The sequence below is a fragment of the Lagenorhynchus albirostris genome, chromosome 9, assembly GCF_949774975.1.
Source record: "Lagenorhynchus albirostris chromosome 9, mLagAlb1.1, whole genome shotgun sequence".
NCBI classification, from domain to species: Eukaryota; Metazoa; Chordata; class Mammalia; order Artiodactyla; family Delphinidae; genus Lagenorhynchus; species Lagenorhynchus albirostris.
Window position 1 is genome coordinate 84,432,861 of NC_083103.1, and position 21,685 is coordinate 84,454,545.

At 33.7% G+C, this 21,685-nt stretch overlaps 1 protein-coding gene across 2 annotated transcripts in view; it reads left to right on the forward strand.

Moving 5' to 3' along the window:
• Positions 1-21,685, forward strand: part of CUL5 (cullin 5) — a 96,597-nt gene that overhangs the window by 66,083 nt on the left and 8,829 nt on the right. For both annotated transcript variants that reach the window (XM_060160324.1, XM_060160325.1), the window contains 8 exons: positions 1,029-1,159; positions 1,416-1,523; positions 4,404-4,468; positions 15,819-15,951; positions 16,982-17,113; positions 20,088-20,211; positions 20,510-20,685; positions 21,252-21,413. In XM_060160324.1, the coding sequence (XP_060016307.1) occupies positions 1,029-1,159; positions 1,416-1,523; positions 4,404-4,468; positions 15,819-15,951; positions 16,982-17,113; positions 20,088-20,211; positions 20,510-20,685; positions 21,252-21,413 (1,031 nt within the window). The remainder of the gene's footprint in view (positions 1-1,028; positions 1,160-1,415; positions 1,524-4,403; positions 4,469-15,818; positions 15,952-16,981; positions 17,114-20,087; positions 20,212-20,509; positions 20,686-21,251; positions 21,414-21,685) is intronic.

A 21,685-nucleotide genomic window follows, 5' to 3' on the forward strand; every position in this document is an offset into this window, starting at 1 on the left:
TTTTAAAAAGTAATAAAACACTCTATGTTGGTAATCTTCATCCCTCTCCCCCAAAATATCTTATAATTTAAGATTTCTGAAGTGTATTTTTTATTACTTAAATGTTATTTTTTTATTACTTAAATATGATAAAGTTCTGTTTTGGGAGGTAACAAGTACATTAATACCAAAAAGCATACAGTAAAAATTACCCATATACTTACTACTCAGAGACAACCACTTTTAACATTTTGATGTATTACTCTCTAGATTTCATTGCATAAAATTGCAAGGTCCTATTTAATCTCTAGTTGTCTTTCAAGTACGTTTTTCAGTTCACTTAAGTCTTACACTCTTCAGAAGTATTTTGGAGTAAAAGCAAGTTTCTCATTTGGCATAAATGAAATATTTGAATTTCTGTATGCCAAACTAAGTAGAGTTATGTCTGATCCAAGGTGGACTCACTTCAGAAGGATTTATTTAGTGGTAACCATTCTGTGAGGTAAGATTATTGTGAAGGTCAATTAAATGGGTTAATAGGAGAAAGTGCTTTTTGCAAACTGAAAAATTCTTTATGAATACAGTTGTATATTACCTTGTTACTCTGAACAATCTGAGGACATTATTTTACCCCTTAGTGATGTGACTGTGTATTGTGTATTTAACATTGCATCTACTTTATGAAATGTAACTAATTTTCTGTGTAGACTTTTGTATTTCTTAGAATAAATATATTCCATTGCATTGAAGGTCAAATGACTCACCTTTTAAGAGGAGTTGGGTTTTGCAGTGTGTGATCACTTTAATTAGAGTTTCTTTTAAAAATAATTTTTGTCAGACTGATATGGTAGATCAGGAAGTTATAGTACTTAACGATAACAAGTCCTAAACTAGTCTGCACCCACAGAATACTATTAAAGCTATCAACTTCCAGCTAATATTTCCCCACACTCTTATTATCATAGGCATTCTAGATCCATGATAAAAATCAAAGAGAAAGTCTGTTCTGATGGATGAAATGATTACATGGGTGTGTTCTATCGTTTCAGAATTACATTTGATGTTTTCATTAATGGACAAAGTTCCTAATGGGATAGAGCCAATGTTGAAAGACTTGGAGGAACATATCATCAGTGCAGGCCTGGCAGATATGGTAGCAGCTGCTGAAACTATTACTACTGTAAGTTCTCCTCAATGACAATGATAGATATATATCAAAGTTATTTTGTAAATGCAGGATAAGGTATTTAAAATCGGGTATTTTAAATTGATGGCAAAACAGTAATGCTGGAACACCTTTCTTAATAAGAAAAAAATATTTCAGAAAAGTTACCAAATTTTAAAGCTATAGTGTGTTATGAGAATTATGTTTATATTTTCTCATTTTTTGTATTTTATTTTTAAACTCAACTTAATATACAACACTTTATTTTTAGGACTCTGAGAAATATGTTGAGCAGTTACTTACACTGTTTAATAGATTTAGTAGACTTGTCAAAGAAGCTTTTCAAGATGATCCACGATTTCTTACTGCAAGAGACAAGGTATATATTCCTGTATGTTAACACTTGTCATAATTTAATTTTAATAAACTTGCATCATGATGCTATTAAATTACAAACTAAAAAACCTAGCAACTCTGATTTTTCATCAGTGGAGGGCAACCATATTATATTTGGTTTCTTATATGCTTTTGTAAGCATTGGGTATGCTTGTGAACCAGAATTTAGCTAGAAAGTTGCTTTCTTAATTTTTCAAGAATGTCTTCCTGTTTTTGAATATTATTGAATTCTTATTCATCCTTCCTTTAAGACTCAGCTCAAAGTATACTTCTCCTGGAATTTCCTTGATACTCTGCCTCCCCCCACATCCTATCCCAAGCAGAATTGATTTCTCTGTCCTGTTTCCTTTCATAGGGCTCTTGTGAGAGTTGTATCACATTTATTCTTGCTTTCCATACCTTCTTTCCCATCATTATAGTCTAGGATAATGATAATGAAACAGTATTATCCTTAGAGTCATTATCTTTTTATTATTTTAAAATAAATTTATTTATTTTATTATATTATTTATTTATTTAATTTTGGCTGCGTTGGGTCTTCATTGCTTCACGTGGGCTTTCTCTAGTTGCAGTGAGCGGGGGCTACTCTTCGTTGTGGTGCACTGGCTTCTCCTTGAGGTGGCTTCTCTTGTTGCGGAGCATGGGCTCTAGGTGTGCGGGCTTCAGTAGTTGTGGCGCGAGGACTCAGTAGTTGTGGCTCACGGGCTATAGAGCACAGGCTCAGTAGTTGTGGTGCACGGGCTTAGTTGCTCCGCGGCATGTGAGATCTTCCCAGAGCAGGGCTCGAACCCGTGTTCCCTGCATTGGCAGGTGGATTCTTGACCACTGCACCACCAGGGAAGCCCCGTATCTTTTTAAATATCATAAACCTATCACTAGAATTACCATTAGTTTTTCCCCCTCTTCAACTACCTTTCCTTACTTCCCAAGTGAAATTATTTTCTAGACTCTAAAAACACAATCAACTTTCTCCAGTAGCATTTTTAAAAAATTACTGTCTACCTTTAGATAAATATTTGGGTAGAAAGAAAGGTAGATAGGTAGGTACCTAGGTAGATAAAGTAGGAAAAGGGTTAAGGGAGTATGGAGGTAATGAGATCATTTGAAATATTAAATTGAGTGGCCTGCAAAGGGCTTTATATGAGGTGACATTCAAATCAAGATTGAAGTTGATTAAGGAATATGTCATGTGGCTCTCTGAGGGAATAATACTCTAGTCTGAGGGGAGAGCAAATGCAGAGGCTCTAAGGCAGGATTATACCTGTCATGTTCCAGAACCAGAGAAGAAAGAGATCATTGTGGCCAGAGTGGATTGAGTGAGGGGGAGAATAGTAGGAAATCAGAGATAAGTAGTCAGAGATAACAGGAGGCCAGATAATGTAAGACTGAGCCATGGTAAGGAGTTTCATTTGTACTCTGAGTAGGATAGAAAGTCATAGAAATATCTTGAACCAAATGACAGGATCTGACTTACATTTTTATCAGGATCACCTGCCTGCTGCAAAAAGAATAGACTGAAGGGGGCAAGAGAGGAAGCAAGGAAATGGGTTAAGAATCGATTTAAGTAATTCAGTTAAGTAATGATGGAAGCTCTGCCCAGAACGATAGTAGGTGAAGGTAGTCAAAAGTGGTTGGATTTTGATTATATTGTAAAAATAGGCTATACAGGACTTGCTAATGGAATCAGATGTGGAATGTGATAGAAAGATATCAGTCAAGGATGACACTCAGATTTTTGTTCTGATCCATTAGAAGTATATGCTTGCTGAGATGAGGGAAGATGAAGACTTTGTGAGAAGCAGGTTTTGGGGAGATGGTTGAAGAGAGATTAGGAACTCAGTTCTGGACAAGTTAACTTTGAAATGCTTGTTAAACATCCATATGGCAACATCAAATCTGGAGCTTAAGGGAGGGGACGGGCCTGCAAAAATAAATCTGGGAGCTTCAGCATATAGATGGTTTTTAAAGCACTGACAGTGGCTATGATCTCCAGAGTAAGAGTGAAGATAGCAAAGAGAAGAGATCCAAGGACTGGTCTGGGGCATTTTAAAATTAGTTATCATAACGATAAGGAACCAGCCATCTTTCCTGAGGAGAGAGGCGAATGAGTGGAATGACCAGGAGAGTGCTGTGCTAGAAAACAAGTGGAAAAAGCACTTTCCAGGAGGAGGGCAGGATCTGCTGTTTTAAAATGCTGCTGATAGGTCAGATAAGATGGGGATTAACCATTGTCTTCAGCAACATGGAGGTTGACAAGAATGATTAGTTGGAGTAGTAGTGTGAAAGCCTGTTTAGAACAGTTTCAGATAAGAATGGTAGTAGAGAAATTAGCGACAGTGAGTTAGATAATTCTTCTAGGAGTTTAGCTTAGAGAGAGAGAAATATGGGGAAGTAGCTGAAGGTGGACAAAGCCAAGAGAGAGTTTTTAAGATTTAAAGAATAATATGTATGCATATTGAGGCTGTAGAAATAATGGAGGGGGGAAAAATTGATGATACAGGAGAAAAAGGAGGGAATTCTGATTACTTTGGTTTTCTCAGTGAATTAGGAAGCCACATCATCAGCTGAGAGTATGCATGGGAGAGGAAATACTGGAGGTTTGAAGAGAAAGGAGGTGGTATGAAAATGTTTTCTAGGAGAATGTGTGGACAAGAGAAAATGTTATGGTTGTCAGGCAGCATTAATACCTCACTTGAGAATAATGATAATCATGACATGAGAAAGAGCATGTTGAAATCATTGACTTGGCCAGATACATCATTAAAAATAAAAACTAATTTGTATTTTATGTATTTTTAGAATTATAATTATCTATTTTAAGTATTAAAAATAATGTTCGTATCTTATTTTATATTATTTGTAGGCATATAAAGCAGTTGTTAATGATGCTACCATATTTAAACTTGAATTACCTTTGAAGCAGAAAGGGTAAGTCTTTTAAATCATATGTTTAAAATTTTTACATTAAAATTCTTAAATTTTTTGGAGTGTATTATATGTTATTGGATATGCAAAGTGCCCTGTTTCCCTAATCCTATCAGGTTTGTTTTTCATTTTTTTAACTTTTATGATTTTTGCCGCCTTTGATTATTAAAAATTCTGTCTTGATTTTAAATTTTATATTATCTCCTCTATGACCAAAGAATGTTGACCTTATTTTTTTAAGTAAAAAACGTTTTGTTCTTAATCTTTTTGAATCTCTTCTTGATTTTTCCCTCCTCGTTATTCACCAAAGTTATTTTATAACCTACAAAAGCATAGAATATGACTCTATTCACCATACTGATTTTAAGGGAAATCAATTTTAATGTAAATTTTTATATATTTTTTTTAGATGATCTCTCATTGGTGAGATCTCAATCTCAAGTAAGATAGATTTATTTGTGCTACTATTACAGAAAATCTGAAAATGAAAAGTTAATGAAATATTAATTAATCTGAGCTAGTTATAGTATCTTCAGAGTTGTACTAAGTAGTGCTAAAGGTTAATTGGAAAAACTTCTTTCTTAATCTTAAATAAATTTTATACACAATGCTAAAATATTCAAAAATAGCATTTCTCAAGAAGGAAAAGTAATTGTTCAGGGCTTTGTTGTTTTTTTTTAAAAATCATTTTCATTTCGTATTTTTTTGAACCGTGTAAGTTATTTGAGTGCCATCACAGTGGAAGACACCTACCTGGGTCATACAGTTTTATTGGCATTGTTTAGAAGGGCATTTATTGTGTTCTCTTTATAAATATGAAACATATAACACTACATCTTGGAGATCTTTTCATGTGAATACATAAAGGTCTTACTTATTCTCCACTACTCCCAGCATTTTTTAATGAAAATATTCAAACTGAAGAGTAAAGTCACTCTGTTGCTTTATTTATATGTATATGTATCTTTATATGTATATTTATATATATATATGTATATTTATTTATATGTATCTCCCTATACATCCATCAGTCAACTTTTAAATGCATTTCAAAAGAAGTTGCAAGCATCAGTAAACTTTGCTCCCTAAACACTTTAGCATGCAGTCATTAATTGAATTTTGTGTTTGTTTTGAGGTAAAATTTACCTACAGTCATATCCATAAATCATATCTTAGGTATATAATTTTGTCAGATTTGACAAATGCCTACATCCCTATTAAGATACACAATATCTTCATCATCCTTGAGAATTACCTTATGTCCATTCCCAATCAGTTCCACCTCCTTCCAGAAGGCAACTATTGTTCTGATTATTTCAACATAGGTTAGTTTTGCCTGATCTAGGACTACATATAAATGGAATTCATACAATATGTACTTTTTGTGTACAGCTTTTTTCAACTCAGCATAGTGTTTTTAAGATTTATTCATGTTTTTTTGTATCACAGTGGTTTGCTTTCCAAAGTGGTTGTACTGTTTTACACTCCCACCAGCAAAGTATAAGAATACCACTTAATCCGTGTTCTCGCCAGTGTTTAGTGTTGTCATTTTAATTTTAGTCATTCTGGATGTATGTAGTATTATCTCAGTATAGTTTTGATTCCCATTTCCCTCATGTCTATTGATATTGAACACTTTTTTGGTATTTTTGGTACTCTTATTTTCTTTAAAAAGTGTTCAGATTTTTTGCCTGTTTTTTTTCTATTGGGTTGTTCCTTTTTAGTAGTGAGCTGTGAGTCCTTATATATTCTGTATGTAGGTCCTTTAAAAGATATATGCTTTTCTTTTGTGGATTTTGCTTTCTATGTTTTGTCTAGGAAACCTTTGTCTACCTCTGACACTAGGACAAGATAACCTTCTGTTTTCTTCTAGAAGCTTTATAATTTTTAGCTTTCATATTTACATTTAAGAGCCACCTTAAATTGATATTTGCATATAGTGTAAGTTAGGGATTAACTTTCATTTTTTTCTTTTCTGTATGGATAGCAAGTGGTTTCATCACCATTTGTTGGAAATACTTCCCATTCCCTACTGGGTTGCTTTAGTGTCTTATGTGAAAAATCAAGTGACTTAAAAATATGTATGTTTTTCTGGACTTTCTATTCTATTCCATTGAATTAAATGGGTATCCTTTGGCCATTACAAACAGCCATGATTAATATAGTTCTGCAGTAAGTCTTTAAGTCAGCTGGTATAACTTTGTTCTTTTTTTTCCTTGAGTGCTTTTGATATTCTGGTATTTTACTAGTATATAAAAATATGGTTGATTTTTGTATATTGATCTTACCTCCTGTTACCTTATTAAAGTTATTAGTTCTAGTAGTTCTTTTTTAGATTTCTTGAGATTTTCTATGTAAAAAATCATGTAATCTTTGAATAAGGCAGCTTTATTTCTTCCTTTCTCATCTTTATACCAGTTATTTCTTTTTCTGGATTGATGCACTGGCTAGGATCATAAGTACAGTATTGAACAGAAGTAGTGAGAGTGGGCATCCTTGCCTTTTTTGGCAAGCTTAGGGGAAAAGCCTTAATATTTTGTCATTAAGTACAAAGTTAGGTGAGGGTTTTTCATAGATGCCTTTAATTGGGTTTTTTTTAATTCCTAATTTGCTGAAAGTTTGATAATGAATGGATGTTGACTTATTAAATGCTTTTTCTGTCTTAAAATGACCAGAAGGTTTTTCTTCCTTATTCTTTTGATGTGGTGAAATACATTGATTTGGGGGAGGGGTGTGGGGAGATAGAAGAGAGATTTATTTAAAGGAATTGGCTTATGTAATTGTGGGGGCTGGCAAATCCAAAGTTTGTAGGGCAGGCTAGCAGGCTGGAAATTCTTGGGCAGGAATTATTATACATCTTTGGGCAGAATTTCTTCTCAGAAAGAAACCTGAGGGAAACATCAGTTCTGCTTTTTAATTTTTATTTTATATTGGAGTATAGTTGATTTACAATGTTGTGTTAGTTTCAGGTGTACAGCAAAGTGATTAAGTTATACATATACATATATCCATTCTTTTTCAGACTTTTTTCCCATTTAGGTTATTACAGAATATTGAGTAGAGTTCCCTGTGCTATAGAGTGGGTCCTGTTGATTATTTATATAATGTATTTGTGTGTATATATATGCACCATATATATATGGTAGTGTGTATATGTTAATCCTAGACACCTGATTTATTCCCCCCACACACACACATTTCCCCTTTCATAACCGTAAGTGTTTTTGAAGTCTGTGAGTCTCTTTGTTTTATAAATAAGTTTGATTAATTTTTTTTAGATTTCACATGTAAGTGATATCATATAATATTTGTCTGACTTACTTCACTTAATATGATAATTTCTAGGTCCATCCATGTTGCTGCAAATGGCATTATTTCATTCTTTGTTATGGCTGAGTAATATTCCATTGTATATATATACCACATCTTCTTTATCCATTCCTCTTTTGATGGACATTTAGGTTTCTTCCATGTCCTGGCTATTGTAAATAGTGCTGCAGTGAACATTGGGGTCCATGTATCTTTTCAAATTATGGTTTTCTCTGGACATATGCCCAAGAGTGGGATTGCTGGGTCATGTGGTAGCTCTATTTTTAGTTTTTCAAGGAGCCTCCATACTGTTCTCCATAGTGGTTGTATCAATTTACATTCCCACCAACAGTGCAAGAGGGTTCCCTTTTCTCCACACCCTCTCCAGTATTTATTGTTTGTAGACTTTTTGATGATGGCCATTCTGACTGGTGACATTGTATTTTTGATTTGCATTTCTCTAATAATTAGCAATGTTGAGCATTTTTTCATGTGTTTTTTGGCCATCTGTATGTCTTTTTTGGAGAAATGTCTGTTTAGATCTTCTGCCCATTTTTTGATTGGGTTGTTTGTTTTTTTTGATATTGAGCTTCATGAGCTGTTTGTATATTTTAGAGATTAATCCCTTGTCAAGTCACTTCATTTGCAAATATTTTCTCCCATTCTGTGGATTGTCTTTTCATTTTGTTTATGGTTTCCTTTGCTATGTAAAAGTTTTTAAGTTTAATTAGGTCCCATTTGTTTATTTTTGTTTTTATTTTCATTACTCTAGAAGGTAGATCCAAAAAAGATATTGCTGCAATTTATGTCAAACAGTGTTCTGCCTGTGTTTTCCTCTAAGAGTTTTATAGTGTCCAGTCTTACATTTAGGTCTTTAATCCATTTGGAGTTTATTTTTGTGTATGGTGTTAGAGAGTGTTCTAATTTCATTTTTTTACATGTAGCTGTCCAGTTTTCCCAGCACCATTTATTGAAGAGACTGTCTTTCCTCCATTGTATATTCTTGCCTCCTTTGTCATAGATTAATTGACCATAGGTGCATGGGTTTATTTCTGGGCTTTCTATCCTGCTCCATGGATCTATATTTCTGTTTTTGTGCCAGTACCAGACTGTTTTGATGACTGTAGCTTTGTAATATAGTCTGAAGTCAGGGAGCCTGATTCCTTCAGTTCCGTTTTTCTTCTTCAGGATACATTGATTTTTTTTAAGAAAACATTTAACCAAGGTTGAATTCTTGGGATAAATTCTACTTGGTCGTGCTGTATTATTCTTTTTATATATTCCTGGATTTAATTTGCCAGTGTTTTGTTAAATATTTTTTGTCTATATTTGTGGATTTACCATTTTCTTTCTGGCCTTTGTGCCTTGTACAATTTTCATTTTTTTGATATTTGTCCTTTTCTGGTTTCAGGATTATGCTGGCCTCAAAAAATATTGAGAGTTATTCCCTCCTTTTGTATGTTTTAAAAGAATTAGTTTAATTGACATTACTTCTTCCTTAAATGTTTGGTAGAATTCATTAGTAAAACCATTTGGGTCGGGAGTTTTCTCTGTGGGCAGGTACTGATCACAAGTTCGATTTCTTTAATAGATACAGGCTTTTCAATATTTTAAATTTAATCTAGTTGTAGTTTTGGTGAAGTGGTGCTTTACAAGGAATCTTTTCTTCTCAGTTGTCGAAATAACGTACATATAGTTGTAAGTTTATTATCCTTTTCTCTTTGGAAATACATTAAAACTTTTTTTTCTGGAACCATTTGAGAGTAAGTTGCTCATTATTCCAAGTACACTAGTGTATATTTTCTACAAATATAATCACAATACAACTATCAAAGTCAGAAAATTGTCTTTGATGCATAATAACCATCTCCTCAGATCCCTTTAAATTTATTGATAATGTTGTATTTTTTATAGCAGAAGGATCCATCGCAGAATCATGTGTTGCATTTAGTTCTTATATTCCTATTTCTTTGGTGTGGAACTGTCTCTCTTCTGACTCTCATTATCTTGACATTTTGAAGATTACAGTCCAATTATTTTGTAGGATGTCCCTTAGTGTGAGTTAATCTGATGTTTTTTATGATTAGATTCAGGTTTGCATCTTTGGCAGAAGTGAAAGTTTATTATTCTCATTGAATCTTTTTTTTGGCCACGCCACATGGCTTGCTGGATCCTAGTTCTCTGACCAGGGATTGAACCTGGGCCCTCAGCAGTGATAGCACGGAGTCATAACCCCTGGACCACCAGGGACTTCCGTCATTGCATCTTATGTGAGGGAGGGTGCATGATTTTGATTTATCCCAGTACTGATTTAGTTTAGTTTGATTACCTAATTAAGTTGGTATATGCCAGACTTATCCACTCATTCTTTTTCTTTTTGTAATTAAGTATTTTTTGACAGGTACTTTAAAACTGTAAAGATCCCATCATTGCTCATTAAATTTTCAATTCGTACATTGATTTATCATCTCAGTATGAAGTCATAGTTTACTATTTTTATTCAATGGGCTATAATTTACTTTTTTTTTTGGTGGGGGTGGTGGGTTGCTGTGCTGCATGGATTACAGGATCTCAGTTCCCTGACCAGGGATTGAACCCAGGCCACAGCAGTGAAACCACCAAATCCTAACCACTAGACCACCAGGGAACTCCCATAATTTACTTTTATTCTTTGTTTTGAGTTTTAGATTATCCTAGATTTCACTAATGGGAGCTGGTTTCTGGGTCCTTTTAAAGTAAATTCTTCTTTCTTTTTGGGATGTGAAGATTTCCGGATTCATTTTGTACTTTCCCTTGCCTTAGCCTCAGGGTTAGCCATTTTTTCACAGAGCTCTAGTTGCTTTTAGTGGACGTTGGTATTTAGTGGACAAAATCTGTTGCTAGGTGTATTAATTGCTATTGTGGTGTCACTGCTCCTAGAGCCTCTCAGTGGACAAGCTAAAGGTACACATATGCATTTGCAACTACAGTACCTGGCCTTGTTTCTTTGTGGATGCATTCCTCACCCTGCTGAGGCTCTGACTCCCCAGACTGGGCCACCCCCTACATGAATGCCTTCCTCATCCAACTGGAGCCTTAATGCCTCCCGTTGTACCTTCTCCTTGCATGGACACCCTCCTTACCTATTTGGTCTCTTCTCTCATACTCCATACATGGCCACTCCTTCATGTCAACACACCCCTTAACTGTTTGGTCTTTGATGCCTGGATGCTAGGCCTTTCTAGTGGCTCTGACACCTCATGCAAAATTGCAGACCTGCAAGGATGGCTCTTTTACTCTGCTTGGGCTTTCATGTCCTCGGTTAAGTTTATTTCTAGGTATGTTTTTCTTTTGGATGTTATTATAAATGAAATTGTTTATATAATTTCCTTTTGGATTGTTCATTGCTGGCGTATGAAAACGCAACTGATTCTTGTGTGTTGATCTTGTACCCTGCAACTTTGCTAATAAATTCAGTCATTGGCTCTAGTAGCTTTTCTGTGGATTCTTTAATACTTTATATATAGAAGGTCATGACATCTGTGAATAGAGATACTTTTACTTCTTTCTTTCCAATTTGGATGTCTTTAATTTTCTTGCCTAATTGCTCTAACTAGAACTTCTGGCTCTAGATAGAACTTCTAGCACAGTGATGAACAGCAGTGGTGAATGTTGACATCCTTGTCTTATTCCTGATTAGTATGTTAGCTGTAGTTTTTTTCATAACTTCGTTATTCTTAATAGCAGCATGGTGTTATGTCTGGTACATATAGCATAGTTTATTTAATTGATCCTTTATTTCTACACTAAGTATTTTCTGATACTTTGCTATTACTAATAATAGTGCTCCAGTGAATAATATTGTACAGTTGCCATTTTATATGTTTCTACAGTCTAAATTCCCAGAAGTGGGGATTACTTTCTCTTTATTTTTTTTATTCTAAGGTGACCAGATCCTGTCTTTAGCTCCAGATTAAGTAGAAAATTTCTGTGGAATAAAATGAGTATTATTAGATGATTCAGGCAGCAGAACATGAGTGTTGTAGCTATTGGAGGTGGTAGAGGTAATGTTCTAGAAGAATAAAGCTGCTAGTATCATCCAGGTTATTTGGGAGAGTCACTTCTGAGGAGGAATATAGTAGTTCATGGTGAGCCAGTGCTTCCACTGAGAACAATCAGGGAAATCAGGTAAATTTAGGAAATAGTCATTTTAATATTATCAAAGAGCTACAGAAGCAACTAGAACAAAATAATGAAAGTTATAGAAATGAGAGAGAACCTTCAGAAGTTAGCTGATGCTTTGTAGCTGTGTTTCCCTGAAAAAAAGTAACTGAGAATCTAGGTTTCACTCAGGCTGAGCAGTACTGCTGGGGGACAGTAGAGCTTTTGGTGGTCACACAGGACTGGAATGACAAAACTCAACTAGGATCTCAAGTGAAAGCCCAGGAGGGACATTCCTTAGATTCAGTGGGTAACCAGAGGTAGACTGATTCTTACCAAAACTACAACCCATCCTTGAACCAAAATAGTTTGATTGGATTAAAGTGATCAGCCTCTGCCATAGCAGAACAAAGGGTGAACACACATTCTTAATGGAAGATAAACTAGTCTGGTGCCTCTGTGATTCTTTTTTTTTTTTTTAATTGAAGTACAGTTAATTTACAATGTTCTGTTAATTTCAGGTATACAGCAAAGTGATTAAGTTATACATTTATATTTTTTTCAGATTCTTTTTTCCTGTAGGTTATTACAAAATATTGAGTATAGTTCCCTGTGCTATGTAGTAGATCCTTGTTGGTTATCTGTTTTATATATAATAATGTGTATGTGTTAATCCTAAACTCCTAATTTATCCCTCTCCCCCTTCATGATTCTTTTATATGCAGTGCGTAGTATTCAGTACATTACTAGTCCTGTGATGGCAGAGAAATTTATGGTCAACTAAGAGAAAAATAATTTCAGAAGCAGACTCTCAGGTGATCCCACTATTGGAGTTAGTAGATAAGGACTTTAAAATAATTAAGATTAATAACTTAACCACAGTGATATATCACTCACGCCCACTAGGATGGCTAAAATTAAAAAGACATTAACAGGTGTTGGTGAAGATGCGGAGAGAGATTGGGATCATTATAGTTGGTACACAGCTACTGTGGTAACACTTTTGTAGTTTCTCAAGAAGTTTAACATAAAGTTAACATGTGACCCATCAGCTCCACTCCTGGGTATATACCCAAAAGAAATGAAAACATATATCTACTCAAAAACGTGTACATAAATGTTCATAGCAGCATTATTCTTAATAGCCAAAAAATGGAAACAACCCAAATGTCCATTATCTGATGATGGATAAGCAAAATGCAGTATATCTATGCGATGGAATTTTATTTAGTCATAAAAGGAAAGAAATTCTGATACATGCTACAACTTGAGTGAAACCTTGAGACGTGAAATAAGCCAGACACAAAAGGACAAATTTTTTATGATTACATTTATATGAAGTATCTAGGATAGGCAAATTTATTGATACAGAAAAGTAGACTAGACGTTACCAGGAACTGGGGATAGGAGGGAATGGAAGGTTATTGTTTAATGAGTACAGGGTTTCTGTTTAGGATAATGAATAAGTTCTGGACATAGATAGTGATGATATTTGCAGAACATTGTGAATGTACTTAAGGCCACTGAATTGTACACTTAAAATGGCTAATATGCTAAATCTTTTGACCATGATAAAAGGATAATTTTTTGAAGGAATGAATGGATATGTGCTATGATCTGGATGAATCATAAAAACATTATGCTAAGTAAGAGATACCAGTCACAAAAGGTCACATATTGTGTGCTTCCATTTATATGAGATGTCCAGAATAAGGAAATCCATAGAGACAGAAAGTCGATTAGTTATAACTAGGGACTGGGAGGGAGGGATAGCTGGAAAATGAGATTTGACTACTAATGAGTATGGGGTTTGTTTTTGGGGTAATGAAAATGTTTAAAATTTTATTTTGATGATAGTTGTACAACCTTGTGAATATACTTTAAAGAAACATTGAATTACACACTTCAGATGGATAAATTGTATGGTATGTGAATTATATCTCAGTAATCTTAAATAGATCATGAATAATAATGAGTAAGTAATACATATTAATAGACAAATAGGTGGAAATTGTTACCTGAGAAAAGGTAAAATATCTATAGCGATATGTAATTGGAATCATAGAGAAAGGAAAAGGAGGCATGAGCTATTGACCAAAATTTTTCCAAATTGCCAAAAGATGCCAACTTGTATTCAAGCAACTCTTTGAATCTCAAGCATGATAACTACAAATTAAACCATTCCTAGGTACATCATAGTAAAACAGCTAAAAACTGGAAAAAAACAAAACACAAAAAGCCAGAGATCGGGGGAATGACACAATACCAAAGAAACAACAATAAAAGACTGAAAACTGTCTTCTCAACCTGTTGAATTGGAGGAAGGGAGATAGACTACTGCAGTTATTACAGCAGTTCATATAGAAGCTAGCTAGGTATTGGCAATGTGAATAGATTGGAGGAGATGGATATATTCTTATGAAGTAAGTTAGTGGTCTTTAGACTTGCTATATCTACCTCGAGGGATACAGAAAGAATTCCCAAGAGTATGCCAGTGTAGCTACTTTTAAGGAAATCACTTTCTAAATCCTCAATTTCCACATCTACTTTTTTCTGAAATTGAACCCTCTGGTGGAAGTATTGCAGTTTCTCCTTTCACTTCTCCTTTCCAGAATTACTCTTCCCTATTTTGTAAAGAAAGGCATATCTCTCTTCATTCTTACTATGGTATGTGCCTTGAATTGTAAAATGCCTCCAAGTTGTTTAAGAAAGGAATATTTTGAAATATTGGTATTGTTGTACAGAAAATGAATTTCTAATGACTAGATGTTATATCCTTTTGCAAAATGGTTTCTAATTATTTGCTTTCAACACAATTGATGGCTAATTTGATCCATTATTAAAAAATAACTTTTTTTGTTAGATCAGTATATTTTTTTTAGCAAATAACTCAGGAGGTGCTCAATGAATTGAGTAACATTATAAGAAAAACTTCTTCTAGTCCTATCTATAAATATGAATAAGATTTTTTAGGTAAAAGACATAAATTTATAAATACAAAAAGTAGAAGTAAAATTGATGATTTCCTGCATTCATAATTGGAGGGGAAAAAAGTTTCATCCACTTCATAGACAAAATTTTGCATATGCATATGGTTTATACACACACAATATAATTATGTTGTTTTGTTAAGTCGTGTACTTATAATTTGGACAACTCATTTCTGATAACAGTTGAATTTTATATATAAGAAGTTTTAAAATGTTGAATTTAAATTTATTTACATATATAGTTTAGAGAAGTGTGATAAAGAATAAATGAAAGACTTTCAAACATAAAATATGATACACTCGTTTTAAAGTTTTGTTAGGAAAGTGAAATAGAGATGTAAGTTCATTGTTTAAGGAAAGTTTGTTTACAGTTGTTTTTAATGAAGGATGATATATATCATATCACTGTGAAATTTAGGTTACATTGGATATGTCTCAAAGAGTGAAGTAACAGTTTTAACATAAATTGATTGATGTTCTGAATCAGATCGTGAAAAACAGGGGAGAATGCTACCTGTATGACATCTTGCAAATAAATCGAACACTGAGTGCTTTAAAAAAAAAGTTTTAAATGTTAACTTATAAATATGCAAGGATTTACACAGTTTTTCAAAACTATTTTAGAAGCATCTTAATAAAATCTTTTAAAGATCATTGACAAAGCTGCCACTAGAGTGAGGCAAGGTGGCACATAGGTTACAAAATACAAGGAGGTCTCACTCTCAGTGTTCTCCAAGTGCACTTATGGGAACCTAAGAGTGAGTGCCTCCTTAAACTATGCACCCTAGATGTAGACTTGCTTACCCTAGTCCCATTGGATCTATACAACATAAGAAATCTGTGAAAAATTGGCTTTAGAAAAAATATTTGCAGATTCAGTCATTTTCATCAACTGCTCTTAATTTCTTTTTTAGGGTGGGATTAAAAACTCAGCCTGAATCAAAATGCCCTGAGCTGCTTGCCAATTACTGTGACATGTTGCTAAGAAAAACGCCATTAAGCAAAAAACTAACCTCTGAAGAGATTGAAGCAAAGCTTAAAGAAGTGGTACATAAAATTTTTTTAACTTGAAATTTTTAAATTATCTTTGAATTTGTGTTTTGCTTATAAGGCTTTCTGTGATAGCCTCAGTTTTTTTTTTTAACGTATATCTCTAAGCAACTAATATTATGAAATTTTACCAGTGCAAGATCTCTATAGAGCAGTTATTTTTCTTACTGAAAATTTTTATTCTGTAGCTGCCAGAAAGGGAAATAGTATTTAATTCTTCCCCTTTCTTGATTATTTTTAAAAGTCAGTTAAATTCTAGCTTGTATTTAAAGGACAAAAAAAGGGAAAATGGAGCTGGCTGGTAGTATTTGGAATGATATTTGAGAGACCAGGAGTTTTTCACTTCTTTTTTTTTGTGAGAGCCCAAAATAGATAGCCAGGGATAAATGAATGTAGATAAAAAGTTAGTTGCTTTCATATTTATTTGTCTCTGCTTGTTATTGTAATATGATATAAGCCAAGGACATCATATCAAAGAGGAAAAAATTAGTAAGTAAAGATATAGAGAAAGTATAGACAAAGAGGGTTAGAGGGGGGAGTTCCATGGCAGTCCAGTGGTTAAGACTGCTTTCACTGCTGGGCCCAGGTTCAATCCCTGGTCAGGGAACTAAGATCCCATAAGCTGCATGGTGCAGCCAGCAAAGCTGGGGGGTGGAGTGGGGGGTGGTTAGAGAGAAGATTAGCGTTAGAATAAAGTGAAGAAGAAATGTAGAAGAAAAAAATGGGGAAGAACCATTGATTTTCATGTAAAGTTTTATCACACTTTATATTAAATCTCAAAACTTAATGTTTCTAAGAACTAAAAGGTTATTTGGTTACAGTCTCAAATTTGCTAACTTTTGAAGTATTAAAGTATTGTAGTATTTCAGGACTGGTTATTTTTCAGAGATGGGCAATTTACTAAACCTCTCTCTGTATTTGATTATATAAATTTCTGAATTTTGACAATTGGGGATGTAGAAAGGTCTAAATGAGAGGGATGGCTAAGAATGTATGTAAATTGAAAGTAACTTTTTTTTCTGTACAGCTCTTGGTACTTAAATATGTACAAAACAAAGACGTTTTTATGAGATATCACAAAGCTCATTTGACACGACGTCTTATATTAGACATCTCTGCTGATAGTGAAATTGAAGAGAATATGGTAGAGTGGCTAAGAGTAAGTAAAATTTTAAAAAATACTTGGTTTTCTTAAAATAGCACGTTTCATATGTGTGCTTAAGTAATGCATTTTGTTGATATTGTTAATATTGAAGAAATACGGAACATTTTAGAAGAATATAGCATCAATTATATAAAATAAAGTATATTTTCTTAATGAAGACTTCTGGTGAAGCACCTTTGCTCTTGCTTTGCTTCTGTTGTTTCACTCTTTTGTATCTCTGCTCTCATTTGAACTGACCTTAACTAACGGACAAATCGTTTCATTTTTAAGATGTTTTTAGTACTAAATATTTAACCATAGAGATGTTTGTAAATAAATACATCTATTAAGGAAAAAGAACAAATAGGTAAAAGTTGATGGCTTATTTAGGTTAATTAATGCTAATTATGGCTAAATTCCCATGTTAAAATATTTTACGTCTGTTCCTTTCAGTCCATTTTAATGGAATTTGAGTTATATCAGTATAGCATAAATGAATGTCTTTCATTTATACATATGGTGTTATATATAATATTACATTAATATATGATAAAACATCTATTATAATGTGTATAATTATATGTATTTTATATATATTTTTTTCATTTATATGTGTATTTCAAATTAAAGATTTGCAGATAGCCCTGTTTTGCCTGGTAGTGTGGGATAGTAAAAATTACTGTTCAGGTGATCTTAATATTAACAATCACTGGGAAAAATTACTGCTTTGTGACTTCGAAATTTTTGTCAAAATATTAAAAATCTCTTATTATCTAAGTATATAGGAGAAAGAAAAAATTAGTAAAATTAATATGTATTTAGTACACTGTAATTTAAAACAAACTTTCAGATTTAAAGTGTATTTCTTTGAAAAAAGTGCTATTGCAATTCACATGTCTGATATTGTATCTAGAATATATAAAGAACTCTTACAACTCAACAGTAAAGACAACTCAGTTAAAAATGGGCAAAGAGGGGCTTCCCTGGTGGCGTAGTGGTTGAGAGTCCGCCTGCCGATGCAGGGGACACAGGTTCATGCCCCGGTCCGGGAAGATCCCACATGCCGCAGAGCGGCTGGGCCCGTGAGCCATGGCCGCTGAGCCTGTGCGTCCGGAGCATGTGCTCCACAACGGGAGAGGCCACAGCAGTGAGATGCCCGTGTACCCAAAAAAAAAAAGGGCAAAGAATTCGAATAGACATTTCTTCACAAAAGATATATAAATGTCCAATAAGTGTATGCAAAGATGCTCAACATCATTAGTTATTAGGAAAATGCAAATTAAAACCACTGGGATAGCTGAAAATTCAGACAATAACAGATGTTGGTGAGGAAGAGGAGAAATTGGAACCCTCATGCATTGCTGGTAGGAATATAAAATGGTGCAGCCACTTTGGAAAACTGACGGTTCCTCAAAAAGTTAAACATAAAGTTGACCCAGCAGTTCTACTCCTAGGTAATTCCACTCAAGAGAAGTGAAAACATAATGAGCACACAAAAAATTGTACATGAATGTTCACAGCAGCATTATTCATAATAGCCTAATAGTGAAAATAACCCAGAAGATCAGTCAGCTGATAGATAAAATATGGTTTATTCTTATAATGGAGTGTTTTTGGTAATAAAAATAAATGAAGTGCTGATATATGCAACCATATAGATGTACTTTGAAAATATTATGCTAATAAGCAAAGAAGCCAGTTAGACCACATACTATATGATTCCCTAATACAAAGTGTCCACAGTAGCCAAATCTGTAGAGACAAAAAATAAATTAATGGTTTTCAGGTATGGAGGAGTGGGGGAACATGGGGAGTGACTGCTAGTAAGTATGGAGTTTCTTTTGGGGATGATGAAAATGTTCTAAAGTTAGATAGTGGTGATGGTTGCATAACTCTGTAAATATACTGAAACCTGATTAATTGTACACTTTAAAAGGGCAAATTTTGAGGTACGTGATTTATATCTCAACACTGTTACTAAAATGAAGAGTAGTTTGACTAGTACTTGCCTTCTTGTCATGTAACTTACAAGTTACTTAGTGAGCACCTTTTGTATACTTTGAAGAGTTCTCATGCTCTGTAAGTTTGGATCAGCTTCCAAACTTTTGTCTTTTGGTTTTTCAAAGTCGTCAAAGTTTTTGCTGGCATCACTTCCTCTTCTTAATTTTTTTGTCACTACCACTTTTCTCATTTATGTTGATAATTTGCCTTCATTAAGTTCCTTGTACCTGCATGTTTAGACTCTTCAGCATTGGCATTATCAACAAACATTACAACCACAGTTAGCTCTTTCTTCAGAAACTCCATTTATGTTCTATTTTATTTTCATTTCCAACATTATTCCCTTCCTTCCTTCCTTCCTGCCTCCCTCCCTCCCTTCCTTTTCTTTCCTTTCCTTTTCTTCTTCTTCTTTTTTTTTTTTTTTGGTGTACTTTTATCATCTTTCTTGACCAATACCCTTTCAGTTATCCGTTTTTGTAAAATGTCATGTGGATTTATCAGTGGAAGACATGAATGCAACAAAGCTACATGCTTTGCTGTCTGTGGGTGAACTGAATAAACAGATGACTAACAGATTTTGAAAGAAATATTGTGATTGGTCAGTGATATGATGTGCTTTGTTAGTGATTTGTAGATTGAGGAGCTAGAAGTGAAATTTGTGCTTTATGCATAACTCACGTTTAATATATAATGGTAATTGAAAGTTGAACAGTGTTGTTGGGGTACTGGTGTTCTTTTAACTGTACTGTGGTAACTGAAATTCATGCATATTGGAATCATGCACAGAAAGCCAGGATTGCCTGTATATTCTGTTTAGGTTCTAAGAATCAAATTTAATAGGTATTAGATTATAAACATTCTATAAATATAAGAGAGAAGAAGAATTTTGTATTAAAGCATCTAAAACTTAGTTTTCCATTAAAATTTTTCCTAATAGTATATCAGATTATTTATTATTTATTACTTCTTCTGTCTTTGGTTTTCATAGGAAGTTGGTATGCCAGCAGATTATGTAAACAAGCTTGCTAGAATGTTTCAGGACATTAAAGTATCTGAAGATTTGAACCAAGCTTTTAAGGAAATGCACAAAAATAATAAATTGGCTTTACCAGGTATTATTTTATAATTACATACATTTTTTTAAACATTTTACAAAAGAATATCTTTGTTTTCTAGGAAATTAAAAATAAAACTAAGCAGTAATAGAGACAAAGATGTTAAAAAGTCTACATTCCTTGAAAATATCCTACAAAGCAGAATTTAGATTTACTAACTCTTATTTTGAAACAGAAAGACACTTTTAACAAAATCTTTAGAGTCTTATTTTTCACCAAAGCTTATCCTCTGTGTCTGTATTTTACCCATTGTCAAGATTATTTGCTTTATATTTTCTGATATACTTTCCTATAGCTGATTCAGTTAATATAAAAATTCTGAATGCTGGTGCTTGGTCAAGAAGCTCTGAAAAAGTCTTTGTCTCACTTCCTACTGAACTGGAGGATTTGATACCCGAAGTAGAAGAATTCTACAAAAAAAACCATAGTGGTAGAAAATTACATTGGCATCATCTCATGTCAAATGGAATTGTAAGTAGATGGTGTGTTAGTTCAGATATTGGTTTGGCTGAAAGTAGCAGGACTCCAAATAAGACTTGTTTAAACAAGATAGATCTTTCCTTCTCTCACAAGTGAAAGTTTGAGCGGGTATAGTAGATCTGTTCCATGAAGTTGTTAGGGACATAGACTTCTGGTTACAGCACCATCCTTAAGGTATTCCCTTGCCTGCAGAATCTAGTATGATCCTCTCACTATGTCTGTCTTCCAGCCCAACAGGAAGGGAAAGATGTGAGGGTATAGCTTCCTTGAACGGCAACTTCTAGAAGTTTTCCCCATTATTTCCACTCAAATCTCATTGGCCAGAACTTAGTTACATGGCCACATTTTTGCTCAGGAAAGCTGGGAGGTGAGCCTTTATTCTGGACAGTCATTAAAGTCTGCTAAAATTTTTATTACCATGTAAGAAAGGAAGAATGGATATTGAAAGACAACTCGCAGTCTTTTTGTATATAATCTCATATAAGAGATATTATAGTAGATAGATGGTAATCATCACGAAGAGATTCTTATTTTTTTAACTATTTTATCTATTATAGATAACGTTTAAGAATGAAGTAGGTCAATATGATTTGGAGGTAACAACATTTCAGCTGGCTGTATTGTTTGCATGGAACCAAAGACCCAGAGAGAAAATCAGCTTTGAAAATCTAAAACTTGCAACTGAACTCCCTGATGCTGAGCTTAGAAGAACTTTATGGGTTGGTTTGTTTTTATGTTTTTTGTTTTTAACATTGCATCCTCTCACATAGCAGGAAACATGTGTTGGCTTGTGTTATAATAAATTTATGAATTCATAACACTCAAATGACTTTTAAGCAAGAAAAATACACTAGTGAGGTATTTATGGAAAAAAAATTGAAAATAAGCAAGTTACTAAGACAGAGAATGGCAAGAGAGAGAGAAAGAAAGAGATTGAGTTGGTGTTTAAATTTTGCCTGTGAAGAGCATGACCAAAGATTTCATATTGAAA